General features: G+C 34.2%; 2 protein-coding genes across 7 annotated transcripts in view; both read left to right on the forward strand.

The window, feature by feature from the left end:
• The window catches only part of LOC136034743 (man(5)GlcNAc(2)-PP-dolichol translocation protein RFT1-like), a 54,465-nt gene extending 43,374 nt beyond the window's left edge, over window positions 1-11,091 (forward strand). For both annotated transcript variants that reach the window (XM_065716119.1, XM_065716118.1), the window contains exons 9-11: window positions 4,895-5,023; window positions 7,712-7,850; window positions 10,819-11,091. In XM_065716119.1, the coding sequence (XP_065572191.1) occupies window positions 4,895-5,023; window positions 7,712-7,850; window positions 10,819-11,001 (451 nt within the window). In that variant the 3' untranslated portion in view covers window positions 11,002-11,091. The remainder of the gene's footprint in view (window positions 1-4,894; window positions 5,024-7,711; window positions 7,851-10,818) is intronic.
• A 6,597-nt stretch (window positions 11,092-17,688) lies between these two features.
• The window catches only part of LOC136034748 (GPI mannosyltransferase 3-like), a 54,018-nt gene continuing 51,680 nt past the window's right edge, over window positions 17,689-20,026 (forward strand). For 3 of the 5 annotated variants that reach the window (XM_065716126.1, XM_065716130.1, XM_065716129.1), the window contains exon 1: window positions 17,689-17,747. The gene's annotated coding sequence lies outside the window, so the exon portion shown is untranslated. Of the gene's footprint in view, window positions 17,770-20,026 lie in introns of all 5 variants that reach the window. The other 2 variants (XM_065716127.1, XM_065716128.1) reach the window with 2 other exon arrangements.

Genomic DNA, 20,026 nt, shown 5'->3' on the forward strand with positions numbered 1-20,026 from the left:
ATGGCACTTGGTATCTACCAAGTGACATATAGCGATTGCAAATTCTGTCGGTCTGTCTGTCTGTCTGTCCCGGTTTTGCTACTTTAGGCACTTCCAGGTAAGCTAGGACGGTGAAATTTGGCAGGCGAGTCAAGAACCAGACCAGAATAAATTAGAAAATGGCTTTTCCCTTAATTCGATCATATGGAGGGAGTGGGGGACGGTTAAATCAGAATAATTTGAAAAAATGAGATATTTTTAACTTACGAACGGGTGATCGGATCTTAATGAAATTTAATGTTTGGAAAGATATTATGTCTCAGAGCTATTGTTTTTAAATCCTGACCGGATTCCGGTGACATTGGGGGGAGTTAGGGGGAACCTAAAATCTTGGAAAACAACTTAGAGTGCAGGGATCGGGATGAAACTTGGTGGGAAAAATAAGAAGAAGTCCTAGCTACGTGATTGACATAACTGGAACGGATCCGTTCTATTTGGGGAAGTTAGGGGGGGGGGGGTAATTCTGAGAAATTATAAAAAATTAGGTATTTTAGCTTACGAAGCAGTGATCTGATCTTAATGAAATTTCATATTTAGAAGGGACTTCGTAACTCAGATCTCTTATTTTCAATCCCGACCGGACCCAGCGTCATTGGGGGGGGGGGACTGGAAATCTTGGAAAACACTTAAAGCGGAGAGATCAGGATGAAACTTGGTGGGAAGAATAAAAACAAGTCCAAGATACGTGACTGACATAACTGGACCGGATCCGTTATCTTTGGTGGAGTTGGGGGGAGGGAGTAATTCGGAAAAATTGAAAAAATGAGGTATTTGTAACTTACGAACAGGTGATCAGATCTTAATGAAATATTATATTAAGAAGGATCTTATGCTTTAGAGCTCTTATTTTAAATTCCGACCAGATCTGGTGACATTGGGGGAGTGGGAGGTGGAAACCGGAATTCTTGGAAAAAAGTGAAATTAAAGTATCTTTATCTTACGAATGGGTGATTGGATCTTTATGAAACTTGATATATAGAAGGATCTTGTGTCTCAAATGCTCCATTTTCAATTTGAATCGGATCCAAGGACATAGGAGGTTGTAGGGGGGAAACAGAAATCTTGGTAATTGTTTAGAGTGGAGAGATTGGGATGAAACTTGATGGGAAGAATAAGCACAAGCTATAGATACGTGACTGACATATTGGAACGGCTCCGTTTCTCCTTGGAGGAAATGGGGGCGGGGTGTTAATTTGGGAAAATTTGAAAAATTGAGGTATTTTTAACTCCAGAATGGGTGACCGGATCTTAACGAAATTTTATATTTAGAAGGAACTCATGTCTCAGAGTTCTTATATCAAATCCGAGGGAACCAGAAATCTTGGAAAACGCATAGAGTGGAGAAACTGGGATGAAACTTGGTGGGTAGGATAAGCAAACGTCGTAGATACGTGATTGACGTAACCATACTGGATTCGCTCTCTTTGGGGGAGTTAAGGGGTGGGGTTCAGTGTTTTGGCGAGTTTGGTGCTTCTGCGCGTGCTAGGACGGTGAAAATTGGTAGGCGTGTCAGGGAGCTGCACAAATTGACTTAAAATTCGTTTTCCCCCGATTCAGCCATAGGGGGGGGGGGCTGAAGAGAGAGGAAAAATTACAAAACTGAGGTATTTATAACTTACGAGTGGTTGATCGGATCTTATTGAATTTTGATATTTAGAAGGATCTCGTGACTCAGAGCTCTTATTTTAAATCCCGACCGGCATTAAGCCTCTGATTTTCCTTTTAAATCAATCTATTGAGCTCATACCATATGAGCTCTTGGCTCTTTCGACTTCGTTACAAGTGCCATATGAACTCTTAGCTCTTGTTCTTTTTTGTTGTCGTTTTGGCATTCTTTGCATGTTTTACAGTTTTCCTATTTTTTTATGATATATTTTACGCCAATCTCTGAAGCTCGAATTTAGCCCTTCGGGGATTATGTTAGTGATTTCTTGAAATAAATGTCTTATTTTATCTATCATATCTATCTGAATTGAATGTTTTCAATTATCTTGTGGTATCATATAATGGCCGGAAATGTACCGAAGGAGTACAAATTGTTGTGTTATGTTATAAATTGTTGTGTTATGTCAAGCGAAGTTGTGTGTATGCATTTCGATAATGGAATATTTGTTTTCGTGTGTATGAATTCAGATAAAAAGAAATGGCCTGAGGTCAAACTTGATAGGAGTAAACTAGTCCCACAGCAACCCTTTTGTGATTATGAGGGAAATATTCATATTAATTAGCCCATTCAGTGAATGCTTCACTGGGTTTTTGATACTGACTTATGTTGCTTCACTTTATTTACTCTTTCTAGAAGCATGCATCATTTGCGTAAACGAAGTATGTGAGGTCGATAAGTTATTCTTAGCTTGTTATAAGAAAATGCTTATGCATTTATCTTTTTTCTTTTGTTTTTGCTACTCTTAATAATGTTCCCTATAATATAATTTTTGATAGTATTATTTTTGTTTGGAATTTTACTTATAGTGTTTATTATTTCAGAAAGCTGTTTCTGAAGCCAGCAATGTTCTATTTCTTCTTGTTCGATTTATGACCTTGTTCGGACTGAGTGCTGTTTTTTGGGTGTACCTATCGCCAAAACCGTTTTGGCTCTATACGGAGGCGAAACGCTTACTAGTAGTGTGGGTCCTTTTTTAATGCAGTTAAATTGTGGGATTGATATTACTTCTTGCTTTGAATGGCGTCACAGAAGGCTACGCAAACTGCAACTGTTAGTAAAGCTGAGTTAGACATGTACGTTAAGTATTTTTCCTCTCTTTTTTCGCGATATAATTTTAAACATATGGGCTACACCAAACAACTTGATTGTGGCATATCAAACAGTTCGTGGTAACGAACTGTAAGTAACCGAGATAACTATTTTTTTTCAGCATAGTTGAAAGACCAAATAACTATGCCTTTGCAGATATTATGACCCCCCAAAGCCTACAGGGAAAGTTCTTTAAGCTACAAATTTTTGTCCATTATTTGAATATAGTTTTTATTATTGGGAAGTATCCATGCATTTTTAGGTTGGGGGGGGGGAGAATTTTCTGCTGGTGGGATTTTAAACGGAGAGAATTTTCCGTGTGTAGGGAAGTTTCCAGGGAGTGGATTTTCCAAGGGTTTCAAGTTTGTTTTTTGTTTTTTTAAGAGGTTATTATTCTAATTTAACAGCCTTTGTGATTCAGGAGTTATTCTTATATAACTGGAACAAAATCAAACTTAACTTATTATGAGGTTATTGTTAGCTGAAAATAAAAGAAGTAAAATTAATAGGTAAATTTTGTTTTAATTATTCATTTAGGGTGAGCCAAATTCAAAACCTGTATTATTCAAAACGCTAAGAAATTAAATAAAGATAAACAAGTTTTTTTTACCCGAACGTAAGGAGCGACATTAAACTTAGAAGGAACAGAAACTATTCCGTATATGAAAGGGGGCGGTCCAGCCTCTTTCATACAGGGAATAATTTCTGAATGTTTTAAGTTGTAATGTCGCGCCTTACTTTCAATTTAAAGAAAACTTTGTTTTTTTTATTTAATAGTTAGGTAAGGGCAAGGGAATCATTTGCCAAGACTTTATGATGAATTCTCTTGCATAGTAAACAATCATTGAGTCCAATTTTCTTTCCTTTTTTAGTCTTGTTTGTCTATTTTGATGGTCTTTTACTAACTGACTGCTTCTCGTTTACATGATAGTATGTTTTCAGGATTTTAGTTTATACTTTTTAGTTTCTACCTTTTTTCAGTCTTTGGGGTGTTAATCTTTCGTTTTTTGGCTGTTTCTCCTTGAGGTTGCACCATCATGCAAGATACGCCGTAATTCTGTTACATTTTGCAGCAATTTCTAAAGCGCAAAACAGTTTCACTTTTTTCTCTGTGTACACTTTTGTCTTTTTTACAAATAAAATCAAATTTTTGAATTTTTTTCCTGATCACGGTAAGTACTTTGTAATATGATGGTCCTTACCTGCAAAAAAAAGCAGATATAATCGAAAGTGCTCTAAATGAAATTAAGGAAAAGGGACCAAACGTCGTCACATTAATTAGGTTCTTCAACGCTGCCCTCTTCCCAGGAACATATTTCCATTGTAGACTAAATAAGTGCTCGTTCCATAGATGTCCAGTAAATACTATATAATATAAAAATACTTTGTTTTCGCCTAAGGGAGGACTAACACGTGAGGCGCTCGACCTCCAAACAACGCAATTATCGTTATTATATTTTGTAAAAACGATAGTTCTACTAGCGACTTGAATACAATATGAGTAAATTGCAGTTCCTGAAGTAACAATAACGAAAAAAATATAGGAAACAAACTTTTTCTAATAGCTTTTTAGTGAATAAGAAAATATGAACATTGGGAGGTGAAACTTTCTGAGAAAAGTTGTAAACTAAACGATATAGCTGTTTTAGACGCACAATATCATTTAACATAAACTTTCATTTTTCTTTTCTTCGTCTCTCTGTCTTTCTATCTATGCTCTCTTGTCTCTGCCTCTCCTTCTTCTTTAACTTGTCCTCTCCTTCTCTATCTTATCTCCCATCTCTCTCTCTCTCTCTCTCTCTCTCCTCTCTCCTCTCTCTCTCTCTCTCTCTCTCTCTCTCTCTCTCTCTCTCTCTCTCTCTCTCTCTCTCTCTCTCTCTCTCTCTCTCTCTCTCTCTCTCTCTCTCTCATCTCTCTCTCTCTCTCTCTCTCTCGTCTCTCTCTCTCTCTCTCTCTCTCTTTTATTCGCTCCGGATTTTTACGTGACTCCTGATTTTAAGCGACTTAACAATTGTGTTAAATCTAAGGAAACCAGACTCTCAATAAAAGAATTTTGGAGAAAAAAAGAGCTTATGTAAGCTTTTTGTTTGTATTTTTCAGGAATAGCTTTTTCATGGTCTGCACGTCTGGTGTATATATCGTATCTGCCTTATGTTTTGTATACCTATATTCTAGTCCTGGCCTGGTTATGGCAAACGCAGTAACTCTGTGTTTACGGATTGCCCGAAGGTATGTATGTTTAAATCCTGAGAAAAAATTAAAAATTTAAGCGTTTTCTGTGAAATGAATCAGTCGTTGCATCCCAGTCCTGTTTCATATCTTAAACAGTGAAATAAGTGTTTGAGATACACAATCGGATTTGCATATTAAGGGGGTGCATAAAATATTTCTGAGGGAGAGGGGCGTCCAGGGTTTGAACCCTGAACCTCATTTGAATCTTTTTTTTTTGCAATTTTGAAAATGGAAGATCCGATTCTTCGTTTTAGGCTTGACCATACCCTCTGTAAATACTAACGGTCTAATATTATCTGGATCCATCTGATTTGATTTCCTAATAAAAAATAAAAGCTTATTAGTTTAAAACGCTAGGTTGAGAGTCCACGTGGGTTCGCGATGTGCAGATTTTTTCGAAGAAAAGGCAGCGATTTCTTTCTGTTATAAGCACGTAAAATATGGTACTCTAATGAAGTAATTTGCTAACCCAAGCCCTCAATAAGCGTAAATGACATATAGTGACCTTAAAGCTCTGTAGCAAATATCCCTACAGTTTCGGTGTTGAAAAAGTGTAAGTTTTTCTAGTCAAATGCTCAAAGTTAATTGCATCATTTTTGAAAATACTCAAAATGACTGTTAATCAATAAAAATCCCTTTAAAAATTCTAGGCTCATGGCACCAAAACCAGTTTTCTCCATTTTGAATTTCTACATTGTAGAAATGTTTCTCTGTCGACTATAGTTTTCAATTATGTACACTTGTTTAGGTTCGACCGAATCACTCAAAAGAATTCCAGATGAGAGGAATTATTTTGGTCCGATAATTTCAAAGCTAACATAAAATATGTGTTCGGAATCAGAAAAAATGACCTTTTGTCACTAGTTAAAAAAAAAAGAAAGAAGTATTGCATTTCTTCGTGTAAATCCATAATTTTCCGACAAACTTTCCAGCTAAAATTTTATACATAATTGATACTTCATTTCTTGTACTTTATTAGGGACCTAAAAAGAAAGACCTTTTTTCATGAGGAATAGAGCTTTTGAGACGTCCTTACTCGCTGCATAGTAATGTAAAGCGAGAATTTTTTTGTACATAAAGTATTTCTTATAAAGAAAATACTTTGTGCCAAGTTTAAACGCCAAAAAAAATTCATATAAAGGATAACTGGAATAGGACTACAAATTTGCGCTCTAACTTGCTGTATATTGGGTTCGAATGGTCCGATTAGTTTGGTTCGTTATTTGTAAAAATTTTAGCCCCAAGCTTTTCTTTTCCTTAGGTGCCAAATAAAAGAAAATGAATAACGTTCGGATTCTGTGCGGTTAGTTGACAATTACTAGTATTAACAAAGAAAAATGTAAATTTCTATCTGAGTAAGTGTTTCCTGATCTAGTTATGGTTATATTTTGTTAAGAAAATATCCAAGTTTACCTCTGATAATGTATGTAAAACTTATATTGACATTGGAATTGCCAATTAGAAAAGAAGTACATTAGAAATGTCTTTAAAAGGGGAGCTCCTCGTCAAATTTTGCTTATGAAATTTTTTTAGTGGTAATATCCATACTAAACGAAGCATACGTAGTGAGATCCAGTGTCAGTAAGGACTCTTTTTCCCGGTGCAGAAAAATAAAAGTAAACTAAAAAAAGCCATTTTTTCAGTGAAATTCCAGACATTCAAACCCTTTCCGGCTAAACCTTCCGGGGGAGGGCTACCGGTAGTAAAAGCTCTCATTTTGTCTTGTTTTCTTTATTTTTGTAAGTATATGCCCATCCTTTTAGTTAGTTTTCTCTTTGTTTGATTTGATAAATTTAGAATTTACTTTTCTTTACTTTTTTAAGTTTACTGGTTGAAAAGTTTCTATTGGCCTTAAAAAAACTTTCTTTACTTTCCATTTTCTTCCTTCTTTGTTTTGATTGTATCGTCATTCACTTTATCTATTTTTTGATACTTTTCATTAGACGTGGTTTATGATAATTGAAGAAGCAAAACACATTTTTAAATTTTTGCCAAAAATAATTATTTTATTTAAACCTTCTGAAGTAGTTCATCGCCTAGTCTATGATTGAGAACAAATTATGATTGAGTCTATTTGATGATAATGATCCTAATTCTATGATGATGATGAACTCTGATTGAGAAGGATTTGCATACATGCTTTCTCAAATTTGAAACCTACAAAAATAAAAAGACGGAATAACTGTTATGAGTTATAACTGTTATAAGCAGATTATCTCGTTTTACCCCAGATGTTTGCTCTCTTTTTTCTCTTTTTTTTCTTGTTTTCTTTTTCTTTTTCTGTTTTAACAGAAGAAGAAACGGAACCACGTCACATTTTTCTATTTTGAGTGTATTAATCTGTTTCTGTTGTTCAGGAAAACGGCGCTGACGCTCAGACTATGTCCAAATGATATATTCGCAGTAACAAAAATAATAACTCTAACTTGAAAGACTTTTTAACTTTAACTTTTATCATTTATTAAAGTTACTTTAACGCAGTAGCTTTAATAAATTGTATTTATTGAAGTTATACAACTTATAATTTGGTTTTAAACTGATTATTGAATACCCAAGGAATACAATTAAATAGGGACAGGGGAGGGGGGAATTATTTGTCTGTTTCATTGTCATCAAAATGTTGGTCGTGCAGGTCTCGTAATTAATTTGTTGCGCTTCTTATTCCTCTAACTTATCATTTTGTAGTTGTTACCTGATCAACAAGCAATATGAAGGAACGCCCTATTCACCTTTAAAGAATTCATTCCCAAAGAAGTGGGAAATATTTGCTTTGATGCTTTCGTTCGTACTCTGTTCTTTCGCTTCTTACTTTGTTTCCTCAGAGGTATGATACTCCACTTTTCTTTTCTTTTTTTTAGCTATAATTTTTCTATTAACTTAGTTTGGACAAATGTAGAATAAATCACAAGACAAAATATTCAGATTGTAATTTGATATTAGTAATGCAGTCAAACTCCTGATAAATATAACCCTAAAAAGGTCACTCCAACAACCTTTTGTTAAAACAATACTTTAATTCTTAGAAGCTTTATGCATTTATCATTATTATAATAATAATTCTTGTTCTAATTTTTAAAAGCTTTATGAATTTCTTATTATTATTTAGATGCGTATTGGGGGTGCAATTACTGTACCCCCTTTTTTCCTATGGTGCTGATTTTGTCTTAGTGCAGAAAAAGTTGGAATTTGTTTTCTGATTTTCGGTTTTGTTTCGAAATATATCTCAGGTCCAGATATGCTGCCGTTAACTTCAATGCAGAAACATTGGGAGATTTTGTTTTTGCTAATCGGCTTCAAACTTACACAGCAAGTTCTTTGGGCCAGTGGATCATGAAAATGATGGGTTGGAGGTATTTGCCTCTTCTCTGCCAAATTGTGCGAATAGCGCGGCTAAGAAATCTGTATAACTGCCAATCTCCTCCTAGATACATCAATTGGAAAGATGAATGTATCAACCTTGATAGGGTCAAACATCTTGTCATGATTTAAAATATAAATGACGATGAAAACCACACTGCATTTCCATATCAAACAAACACAACTTAAAAACAACGGGAAAATTTTCTCAAAAAAGTGGAATTCAATTCAGTGAATATTTCGGCCCTTGGACATAGGGCCGAAATATTCAGTGAATTGGATTCCACTGTCTTGAGAAAATTTCCCTATTGTTTCTGTTTGTTTGATTTAAAATACGTAATTTTCGTCAATGTGGAAGACATAGAAAAACAGGATTTTGTTTTTGCGACAGTGGCACAAAACAAAATAACAATTTGTTATTTTGAGGTTGTTTCCAGTGTCTAACACACTATGGAAAATGAGGTCCGTGTTTAGCTAAATGATTATCAAACGGTTCATGGTAACGAACTGTAGTAAGGAGTCACCCGGCTCAATAGTAACCAAAACTCTAAAAACGGAACTTTGATACCAATGACTACATCAAAAGAATCGCATTTTAATGCTGATTTTAAATATATAAGTTTCATCAAGTTTAGTCATACCCATGAAGTTACGAGCCGGAGAAAATTTGCTTTATTTTAGAAAATAGGGGGAAACACCCCATAAATTATCTTAACACCCCCTCATACAATATTAACGAAAACCACACCATCGGATTCTGCGTATCAGAGAACCCTATTGTAGAATTTTTAAGCTCCTATCTACAAAAATGTGGTATTTTGTATTTTTTGCCAGAAGGCAGATCACGGATGCGTGTTTATTTGTTTTTTTGTTTTTTGTTTTTTTTTTTTTCCAGGGGTGATCGTATCGACCCAGTGGTCCTAGAATATTGCGAGAGGGCTCATTCTAACGGAAATTAAAAGTTCTAGTGCCCTTTTTAAGTGACCAAAAAATTGGAGGGCACCTAGGCCCCCTTCCACGCTAATTATTTTTCCAAATTCACCGGATCAATATTCTGAGATAGCCATTTTATTCAGCATAGTCGAAAAACTTTATAATTTTGTCCTTGGGGACGACTTACTCCCCCCAGTCCCCGTGGGAGGAGCTACAAGTTACAAACTTTGATCAGTGCTTACATATAGTAATGGTTATTGGGAAGTGTACAGATGTTTTCAGGGGATTTTTTTGGTTGGGGGGAGGGGTTGAGAAGAGGGGGATATGTTGGGGGAACTTTCCATGAAGGAATATGTCATGGGGGAAGAAAATTTTCATGAAGGGAGCGCAGGATTTTCTAGCATTATTAAAAAAAAACAATAAAAAAACAAATATGAAAAAGTTTTTCCAACTGAAAGTAAGGAGCGGCATTAAAACTTAAAACGAACAGAAATTATTACGCATATGAGGGGTTCACCTCCTCGTAATATGATACCTCACTCTTTACGCTAAAGTATTTTTAGTAATTTCAACTATTTATTCAATGACCTTTGTGATTCAGGGGTCATTCTTAAGGAATTGGGACAAAATTTAAGCTTTAGTGTAAAGAGCGAGGTACTGACGAGAGGGTTCATATACGTAATAAGAACATACGAATACAGAAGTTCGTTACGTAAGCTAATTTGTAAGTTACATACATCTTTTACTAATACAAACGTTCGTTAAAAATTAAAAGTTCTAGTTGTCTTTTTAAATAACCGAAAAATTGAAGGGCAACTAGGCCTCCTTCCCCGCTCCTGTTTTTCCAGAACACAATTTGCGCTTTACTAAAAAAAAAAAAAAAAAAAAAAAAAAAAAAAAAAAAAAAAAAAAAAAAAAAAAAAAAAAAAAAAAATTACCGGGGATTGTCAGTTTATTTCACATGTGTTGACATTTCTTTCGTAAGGTTTTGATAATTTTTCATTTATGAAAGTAGGAAAGAAGCAAACATTTCAAAGTATTTTGTTTTCAGTAAAGCGCAAATTGTGTTCAGATCTTGAGAATGTATAGGAGTTTTCAGCCCTACTCATGTTAATTTTTGCTCGTCTTGAGTTTGACTCCGCTATTTATCGTAATTTCTGTTAATTTTGAGTTTCATCTATTTATTGATAGTGATTTGTGGTAGTTTTACTCTTGGAAGATTATTTGACTTTATTTTTGCTCATTCTTGGCTTAATAGAGCTATTCACTGTTTTTCGAAAAATTTGTGTTGTAGGAAAAGTTTTTTATGTATTAATTTATAAGTAAAACTAAACCTAAAACAAACACACTATTAGTTGAAGAAAAATTCAAAAGAAAATAATGAAAATTGAATTAAAAAAAAATTATTTAAAAAAAATAAGAAAAAAAAGCTAATTGTGCAGCAAGAAAAGATGAAAAGTACGGAAAAATCTTCAGGTTGCTAACTTCCACATCTTTTTTAGTCTTTTTTGCCAACTTGGTCACCCTTGGTTTCTGGCGTTCTTTGTGGATTTGGTGTTCTTTGGGTAATTGTCGTGAACGAACCAGAATCACTTGATATTGTTTTGTCGAAACTCAGTTTTCTTCCTATGAGAGTCCAGTCCACAATACGAGCACTAACTAGACAACATCAACGAGTGGATTAAATTGAAGTGTGATGCTCTAATCGAAGTTGTTCTCGTTTTATTCTTAAATTTTTATCCTTGTAGTAGAAATTAAACGTCCGCGATTTGAAATCTTGAAAGTAAGCTGTTGAATAGATAATTCATAGGAGTTTTTGGTGTGTAGTTTTATGCATTAGCGTAATTATTATTAAGTTTGAAACCTGAAAACAACCCTTTGAGTAAATAGCTAGGTTATACTTGTAGGTGTGGGCTCAATTTCAGATCACTAGGGTTTTTAATGAAAAAAAAATCTAGAAAAGAAATATAAAGAACACCTTGGAATATCAGGTATCTTCACTCCCTTAGTACTCATATGAAAAATGCAAGTCTAGTTTAGCTCCGCTCTTTGCAAGAACTTATGAACAATTTTTATACAGAACTTATGCAGTACCTTCCGTAGTTCTTATGGCAAGCATTGCACGCATAAGGACCGTGCATGTGCCTATGGCTTCGGGTCAGAACGAGCAGACAACCTATGCAGTCTCTATGTTTGTCTAGCTATCGTTTAATTTGTCTTTTTTATCCTGTTTGACCAACTTCCCAATTTGTAAGAAATAATGTTGAATTGTAAAGAGTTACAAATCGCTTATATGTGTGCATTCAGTTGTCTAAAATATATTAAATATTTAAATGAGAATACATGAATTATTGGATACAATAAATGCTTGGATCAGTATGGCTACCACCTCACCTTTTGGGCTACTCCTCTTTTTCCTTTTTTTGTAGCATGCTTTGAATTACTTTACTCCTATTCTTAGTTCCGTCCAATGGAAGTCGGAGGGGGGTTGAAAAAACAAAATCAGAAGGCTGCACCACACACACCTGGGCGTATGTATTCGAAAGACCGATATCATTTTGTTCTGGATATTACAGTAAAGAAATCTACAAACTATCTTCAGCCTTTCTTACGATAAAGTAATTTAAATATTTCGCCGAAAAATCACACTAAAGGCACAAAAAGTCAATTCAAAATAGAAAAAAATCTTAGTGGATGTTATTTTTTTTCAGGGATCGACTAATATTTGATATCGACCAGTAGTAGAGAGAAAAAAAATTGTGGCTCCTTTTCTTTTTACTTTTTGATCAAGTTTTGTTGAAGGCTACTATAGAAGAACATGCGTGCATACTTTTAAACGAAAAACGATAAATAATCATAAAAAAAAAAAATAAAATCCAAAGTGGATTTTCTTTCTAAGGAGTGAGCATTATGTCATATTAATTGATGGTAAAAAATAAATTATGATTGCTACTTTTGGATTATCTTTTTTTTTGGGGGGGGGGAGGCGAATTTACGTCCGATCGGATCCATTCGGAAAGCTATCATCGATAAAAATAAAGAAGCTGTAAATTACATAGAAGTGCTCCAGAGGTAGAGAAAATTTAATATATTGCTGAAAATTTTGTGCGAAGAGTTGCGAACAAGAAGTCATAGATGGCTGCCTTTATCTCGGGCCGCTACAAAATAAAAAATTTGAGTATCTATTTCTTTCCTGAATTTCAGTATGTGTCAAGTTTGGCAACTTTTAAGACAATGAAGGTAAGACTTTCTTAGATTCAATAATCAAGAAACGGAGAGTTAAGAAATGAGTAAAAATGTTCTCTTTTATAGCGACCTAAACATCGTTGAAAAGAAGCAAAAGCTGAGTTTAGACATTCGTCGATTACGACTTTGTACCACTATGACCATCTTAATCTCTATAGGTCGAAAATATAAATTTAAAATAGTACTTATCGTTCAGTTCACATGTTTTGATACATTCTGGGTAATTCATTTGTAAATAGAAAAAGCTTTAATTCATTTTGAAATAAACAAATCTATTTAATATTTTTACTTCTCAAGTGTTTCTATAATACAAATTTTGAGGAGCAAATGATTTTTTTTTTCTCTTCAGAAGGCCATATATTCGCAACAGCGATTCAGTGTCAGACGGTAAAAAATCGCAGCTGGGTTAGCAGATGGCTTCATAAAATACTCGTTACCAAAGTGTGAGTTTTGATATGTGCGTTTTGCGGTGGACGTACCAGTTAAGTAGATGACCGACTTTGTAATTATTTTTAAGTCAGTAACAATTTAGTTTTTATTTGATGTGTTTCTGATGAATAGCATCATCCAAGTTTTGTTGCAGAATTTAGGGTTCTTTGCTCCTTCTTTGAGGATTAGCAGTTTTCCTAGGGATAAACGAAGTATAAAAGAAACAACAGTTTTTATGGGCAAAACACTGACGAAATTCAAAGGTATTACAGCTGGATAGGTTTATGCAAGTCATGGAGCTTGCACGCCCAAACAAGATAATGATAAATAGCACAAATAGAGAAAATTGTATTGTTTCGCGCTTTGGGCCTGGGACTTGGTGTGTTTACTCTGGAAAATAACGTTGTACTTAATTCAAGATAAATCTTTTCCTAGAAACCTATGAATAATCTCAACTAGTTAACCATAGAGGTATTTTTCTGTCATATATACCAAAAAAGTGATAAATCAACTACATTTAAAATTGCCTTTCTTAAATTGTGAAGGTTTTTACGAATGCAAGAATAACGTTTCAGATTATTTCCCTTCCAGTGTAATGGGATCTACGCTTGTCATCTGAGGTATCCTTGTTTCTCTGTAACATTTCTTTTTGTTATGGGTCGTTTTCGTTTTGTAAGTTTCAGACACAAAGTAACCGTAATCACTTTTCTTTAGTAAAACTCTTTTTTTGGATAACTAAATGGAGTCCTCAATCTGCCAATTTTATTATCCGTGCATAAAATAGCGCTACTAAATATATTGTGTTCGATGTATTTATAAAAGTGAGGAATTAGTAGAAATTTTGGCTAAGAGGCTTTCTCGTATCACCACGCCTAGACCTTTAGGAAAGACATCCGTCAGCCTTCTCCACCCCTCTGATAAAGTTTATATGGGTGCCTGTGGTTATAAATTTTTCATGACAGAAAATTTTTAATGTAGCGATCATCTGTTCTAGAGAAAGTCTGAATTGCGTGTATTTTTGTGCTTGGTTTCAGAGATTGTTATGAAATGTGTTTAACAACGGATTCAATTAAATTGGTTTCTAATATAAGTATTTAGTTTTCTGAGAAAAAAAAAATGTTTGGCTTTGATCTCTGTTTTTAGTGAATAATCTTTATGTCTGAGAAAGATTTTTAGTTCATGAATTACTTTGATGCTGAATCTAACAGGATGTCAAACCTTTGGCTAAATCATACTTTACTTTTGCGAAGCACAATGAGCCTACAGTTTCAAAGAAAGAAGGTGAAACTTGCTCTACGCTAAATTTAATATCTTTTTTTACTTTGAATATCAGTGGTAGCTCACGTGCAGTTATGTCAATTCATGAAAGTTTAGGGGGGAGGGAAATATATTTTTCAATGAAAATACTCCCCAAGAAGTGCCTTTTTCAAAATTTATGGGGGGAGCAAAAATCTCCCAATTGATACCACTACTCAAGTGCCCTTCATCTGAAAATGGGAGTTTTAATTCTAGAATGTCATTGGAAACAAAGTTTCAGAGCTTCGGTGTTGATCATTATTCTTCCAAATTTATCATGCTCTTCCTCCGTTTCTTTTTAAAGTGCCAACAAAATTAACGGCCAACAGACATTAAGTCAAAATTGCGTTTTAATTTTACACGAAGAAAAAAAAATTAAAAGAAGAAAACACAGCTTAGCTGGCATAAACGACTTAAGCGTAATCATGTTGAAATATTTAAAAAATCGTCGAATTTAGGAAATGTTAGAATTTGATGGTGAAGCTGAATATTTGTGCTAAAGAAAATAGTGTGAAGTTAACTTCGGTGCTAGGTGTATTTTGACGGATCTTGAAAAGGTTAGTACTAAATGGATGAACGTGCCGTGGATGAATATCGTGAGAGAATCCCGTCGCCCCTCTATTCTTCAGGTTCCTTCGAAATCTGTAGCCCTCGGCCTCTATGATAATGTAATTATTTTTTTAGCTTGTATTTTAGGATCACGTAGAATCATTGAATTGTAGCCTTTTTTTTCTATGATGCCATCAATTATAATATCATGCTTCAAATTATAACGAACAGGAACGAAAATGATTGATAAACGAAACTTAAAACACAGAGAAACAAATAATCTAGTTCAATTTAAGGTGAACAGAAGCTACTCAAAATAAGAGTGGAACTACCAACTTACCCAACCACCTAAGGACTAAAATGTCATTTCTATTTAATACATATATATACATACATATATATATATATATATATATATATATATATATATATATATATATATATATATATATATATATATATATATATATATATATATATATATATATATATATATGTATATATATATATATATAAATATATGTATATATATATATATATATATATATTCGGTGTGTGTGTACTGGACATTCTTTATTATAACATCCAAAATTTAACTTCTATTTCAAGCTTCCACGAATTTTTTTTTCTTTTTTACATATGAATAGATTTGAAACACTCAATTCAATTTCACGATGTTCAGAAATTTTTTTGTTTCTGATTTCAGAAATCAACTGGTGTGTCATTTATTGACTTGCAAATTATAAAGATAGCTTCATCAAAATGAACAGAGAGCATCAGAAATTACAAATCGGCGTTTCAAAAAGGATAGTTAGGCATTAGTTTTCTACACTTTTATACGAAACGAGGTTAAAAGGAAAAATGGTTTCGAAACTGAAATGCTGAAACTCAATGAAACCCCCTAATGTTTTTATTCTAAAGAATGTTCTATTTCAGTCCAATTTTATATATCAAATTTATATTCTTGGAGTAAATTCACCAGCAGTACCATGTGTTGTATTGTTTGAATCAGCTAGTACTTGGATAATAGAAAAAATGTAACACTGACGTGAATGTAAATATACATGTCTGTAATTAACACAGAAAGTCTTGCTGGGGTCTTGGCCACAAAAAAACAAAAGGAACGAAAACAACATAACAAATACTTGAAAGAATTTTATATAAAAACGATTTAAAAAGAGAATACCAGAAAAAAAATGAAAGAAAAAAAATACCAATACACTCTTTACTTCTCTTTAAATGACTTTATTTTGGATTTTTCTTTTCACATAGCTTATTAAGTTATTTAGCTGATTGGGTTTTATTGTGTGGTTTAATTTTGCGAGTGGTAGAACTTATTGGTGTTGGAAGGACCACCGGTGCAATGTAAACTGAAGAGAGTAAATGCAACATATTTACCCAGATACTCCGGCTCAGAGAAAATGCAACATACCTATCTTTCTTCTAAAATGTCGCAATGGAGAAAGGGGTGGAATTTCAAGGGCCTACTTCTTACCACTAGTCGCTTAGGAAGCTCATAAATAGACCTGATCACAAAAAGACCCACAGCTTCTCGCAGCCGGCTTTGAACAGAGTTAGCACAGTCACCATAGCTATAGGGTAGGGTTTTAGCGGCCTCTGGCTGACTTTTGCATAGAATGCTGGCAGATAGTAAAAATACAACATTGTTACGTGATTCAGATCCAAACAAGCAACAAGATGCCTACCTTTATACTTTAAAACTGAAAATGGCGGGGAAAGAGATTTATTGGGGGAGGAGGGTAGGAAATCTTTGTGCTTCTAATCGTCATTATCAAAATAATCATTGTATGTTTCTGATTTAAGGAAGGTGTTACGACCTTTATGTTAAAAAGTTAGCTATGGAGGAGATGTAAACGCAATTTGTACTTTGTGCTTTTTAAACCGAGTCAAACTTAGCTTTTTTGACAATTGAGTCTTCTCTTGTTTATTGTCTGACTATGGAGCAAAGTATTTTGTAGAATACACTGGCGAGATTGAATTGATTAAAGCCAGTAAAGGCTACCAAAACCAAGTAAGGGAAGAGTTTATCTCCCTGAAAATATGAAATGATGATTTCGTCTCAACATAAAATTGAGGAATTGCTCCCGAGGAGCAATTCCAGGTGGGAAAAAGAAGTTTTCTTGCTAATACCGGTTCTGAGTGCCTAGTGTGAATTGTCGATGGTGACTGGTCTGATTATGCCGTTCTTTTGAGAGACAAGTGTTGCCTACCGAATGAATCTGTAGCTGGTGGGTAATGTTTTCGGGATGGGAGAAAGAACAATAAGCACATTAACACTACCAGGTACAGCTCATCTGTCAATGGAAAAAAATATGACCAAACCCCACCTTAAAATACTATGCCCGAGGGAGCACCAATAGCTCGTTCAGGAGCTCTTGGTGCTATATTATTATTTATGTTATTCTTATCATTTTGTTTGGTGTGGAAGCAACGGGCTTTTGATGGGCTTTGTGTGCTGAACTTCGCAATTGTATGTCCACCCGTTAAAAAATTATAGAACTAACAGATTTTTTGGTTTGTGGTCTATATCAACTGTTTATTGAGAAAGTATCATTCCAATTGCTTCCTCAGTTTCTACGTTTATTTAGGAATTATGTTAACTTTAGTTAACTAAAAAGAAAAACAAACAAATATTTTTGTTTTATTAAAGAATTATTCTTCCCCTGTCCGATGAAATTAATGAACGATAAGGATTTGCTACAGTAGGAAGTCTGCATATTACTTAGCTTGATTTGACGATTGGCAGGAAAGGAATCATTCCTTGATAAGACAAGAAAAGTTTGTCTGTGACTTATTATCCCTTTTTAAAACGAAGGTTGAACTAGAATGACGTTCTTTGCAAACCTTCTGGAGCGTTAAATTCAAATTTCAAAAACGCTAAATTGTTCGGGTATTTGTAATTTAGGCCTAGGGTAATAAACCAGTATCCAGTTGAGGAAAATTATGTCAAACTAAAACCCTCACATCTTGTTACAAAAAAAAGACTTGAGAAGAATTTTACAGATCTATGAATAGCTAAAAATCTAAGCTCTGCATCAATTTGGTTATTATTTAAGATCAAATGCTTGCTATTAGTTTATTAGTTTATGGACTTACCTACAAGAACTTCTTTTTGGAAATACCGATTGTCCTAGTGTAAGGTTTATATTAATTACCTAAATTGCAACTTGGAGCAATTGAAGGATTTTCCATGCTGTAGCATTGCTCAGCATTTCTTCAAAAATTGCCATGTGGATCAATTTGGAATTGTTTTGAATATTGAGTTGGTTTATTGACTAGGGTTTATGTTCTGGTCTGGGACTCCAAGGTGTCCTATTCTAGCCTCCATTCCTGATTGCTCTACTCCTTGTCAAGTAAGACTTTGAATTCTTTGATGGTCTTACTGGATACAGTATGATTGCTCAGGGAGTTCCACTGGTCTACTACCTGGTTGGTTAGGAAGTGATGGCGTTCCCTCCCCTGAGCATTGACCTTTATGAGCTTCTTAGAATTACCCCTTGTCTGCTGTGATTAATAAATGAAGAAGAGACCATGAATTGGATTGTTGTGAATCAATTTGTAAGTGTTAATCATATCACCCCTTTTTCTTCAGTAATCATACTGCATAAGTTCAGAGTTTGCAGTCTCATTTGGTAAGAAAGATGTTGGCACCTGTCTACTATCTTTGTTGCTCTCCTCTGTACTTTCTCTGTCATGTCCTTGTCCACTTTGTAGAAGGGAGATACAATTGACATGCCAGTTTCTAGCCTTGGTCTGAAAAGACTCTTGTATAGCTTGGTGATTGTTTGTGGAGATCTAGTCATGAATGTTTGTTTAATTGTCCCTAAAGCATGGTTTGCACTAGCTAAAATCTTTTCAGTATGACTTCAAAACTTTAGCTGGCAGTCAACTATGATACCCAAGTCTCTTTCCTCTGTAACTGCAACTAGGGGTTCTCTTTGACCGGTTATTTGGTTTTGCATAGTGTAAATATGTTTTTGATTTTTATTGCCAAAATGTTAAACTTTACATTTACTTGAATTAAATTCAAGTAGCCATTGTCTAGCCCAGACATCTAGCTTGTCAAGATTGGCTTGGATTGAGGCAGCCTCTGCCCAAGATGATGCTGCCCTGATGAGCTTAGAATCATCTGCATAGAGTGGGAGAAGGTTTTGGAGTATTTCAGGAGCATCATTGATACATATGTTGAAAAGTGATAGCTCAAGCATGGTTCCTTGGGGAACTCTGCTAAGAACAGGTATAGGTGATGATAGTACACATAGTCCTTTATCATTCATAACAACAACTCTGACTTAATGGACAATTCAGGTAGCTAAGAAATAAACTTACCCCTATAGTCAGAATTGCACACTGAATTTAAATTTAACATTTGTATGTGCCAGAAATGAACTTTATCCCATCCTTATATACCAATTGAGTATATATCCTAATTCATGGTATGCATTTGCACATTTGGGAGGTAGGGGGGAAGTTCATTTCTAATACAAAAGAATGTTAAATTTGGATTCAGGACCTGATTCTTACTATAGATGTAACTGAACTTTACCCCAACCCCTCCAATTGTGCAAATAAATACCCTGATTTGGTATATGTAGGGGTGGGGGTAAATGTCAATTTCAACACAAATACATTTGAATTTGGGTTCATCATGTAATTCTGACTATAGAGGTAAGCTTATAAAAATTATGTATGTATTATACAAGAAACTCACTTTAGAACTTGTATTGCAAACATGAGACATTACCTGTTTTCATGCTGTTAATGCCAAACAATTAACTTTGGCTATGAAAACTACAATAAAGAATTAAGGAAAGGGGGCCACCAGATCACATTATATTAAATACATAATCTAGACTAACCCAACAAAATACCAACTAAACATTTAATTAAAATATAGCTACGTTTTATTTTTCACCAAGCCAAAGCTAATTGTCTGGTACTGACACTGTGAAAAACAGGTAATGTCTTGTGTTTATGATACAAGTTCTTAAGTATGTTTCTTGTATAATACATAAGTACCAAGTTTACTTCTTAGCTACCTGAATAGTTCATTAATATAAACCTTACTTTGATGTAAAACTTTACCTTATCCTAATTTGATGTATATATCCTTTCAGTGCATCATTTTTATTCCTATTTTAACAGAAAGCTGATTTTCATCTGATTCTA

This window comes from Artemia franciscana, chromosome 13 (assembly GCF_032884065.1).
Source record: "Artemia franciscana chromosome 13, ASM3288406v1, whole genome shotgun sequence".
In the NCBI taxonomy this organism is placed as follows: domain Eukaryota; kingdom Metazoa; phylum Arthropoda; class Branchiopoda; order Anostraca; family Artemiidae; genus Artemia; species Artemia franciscana.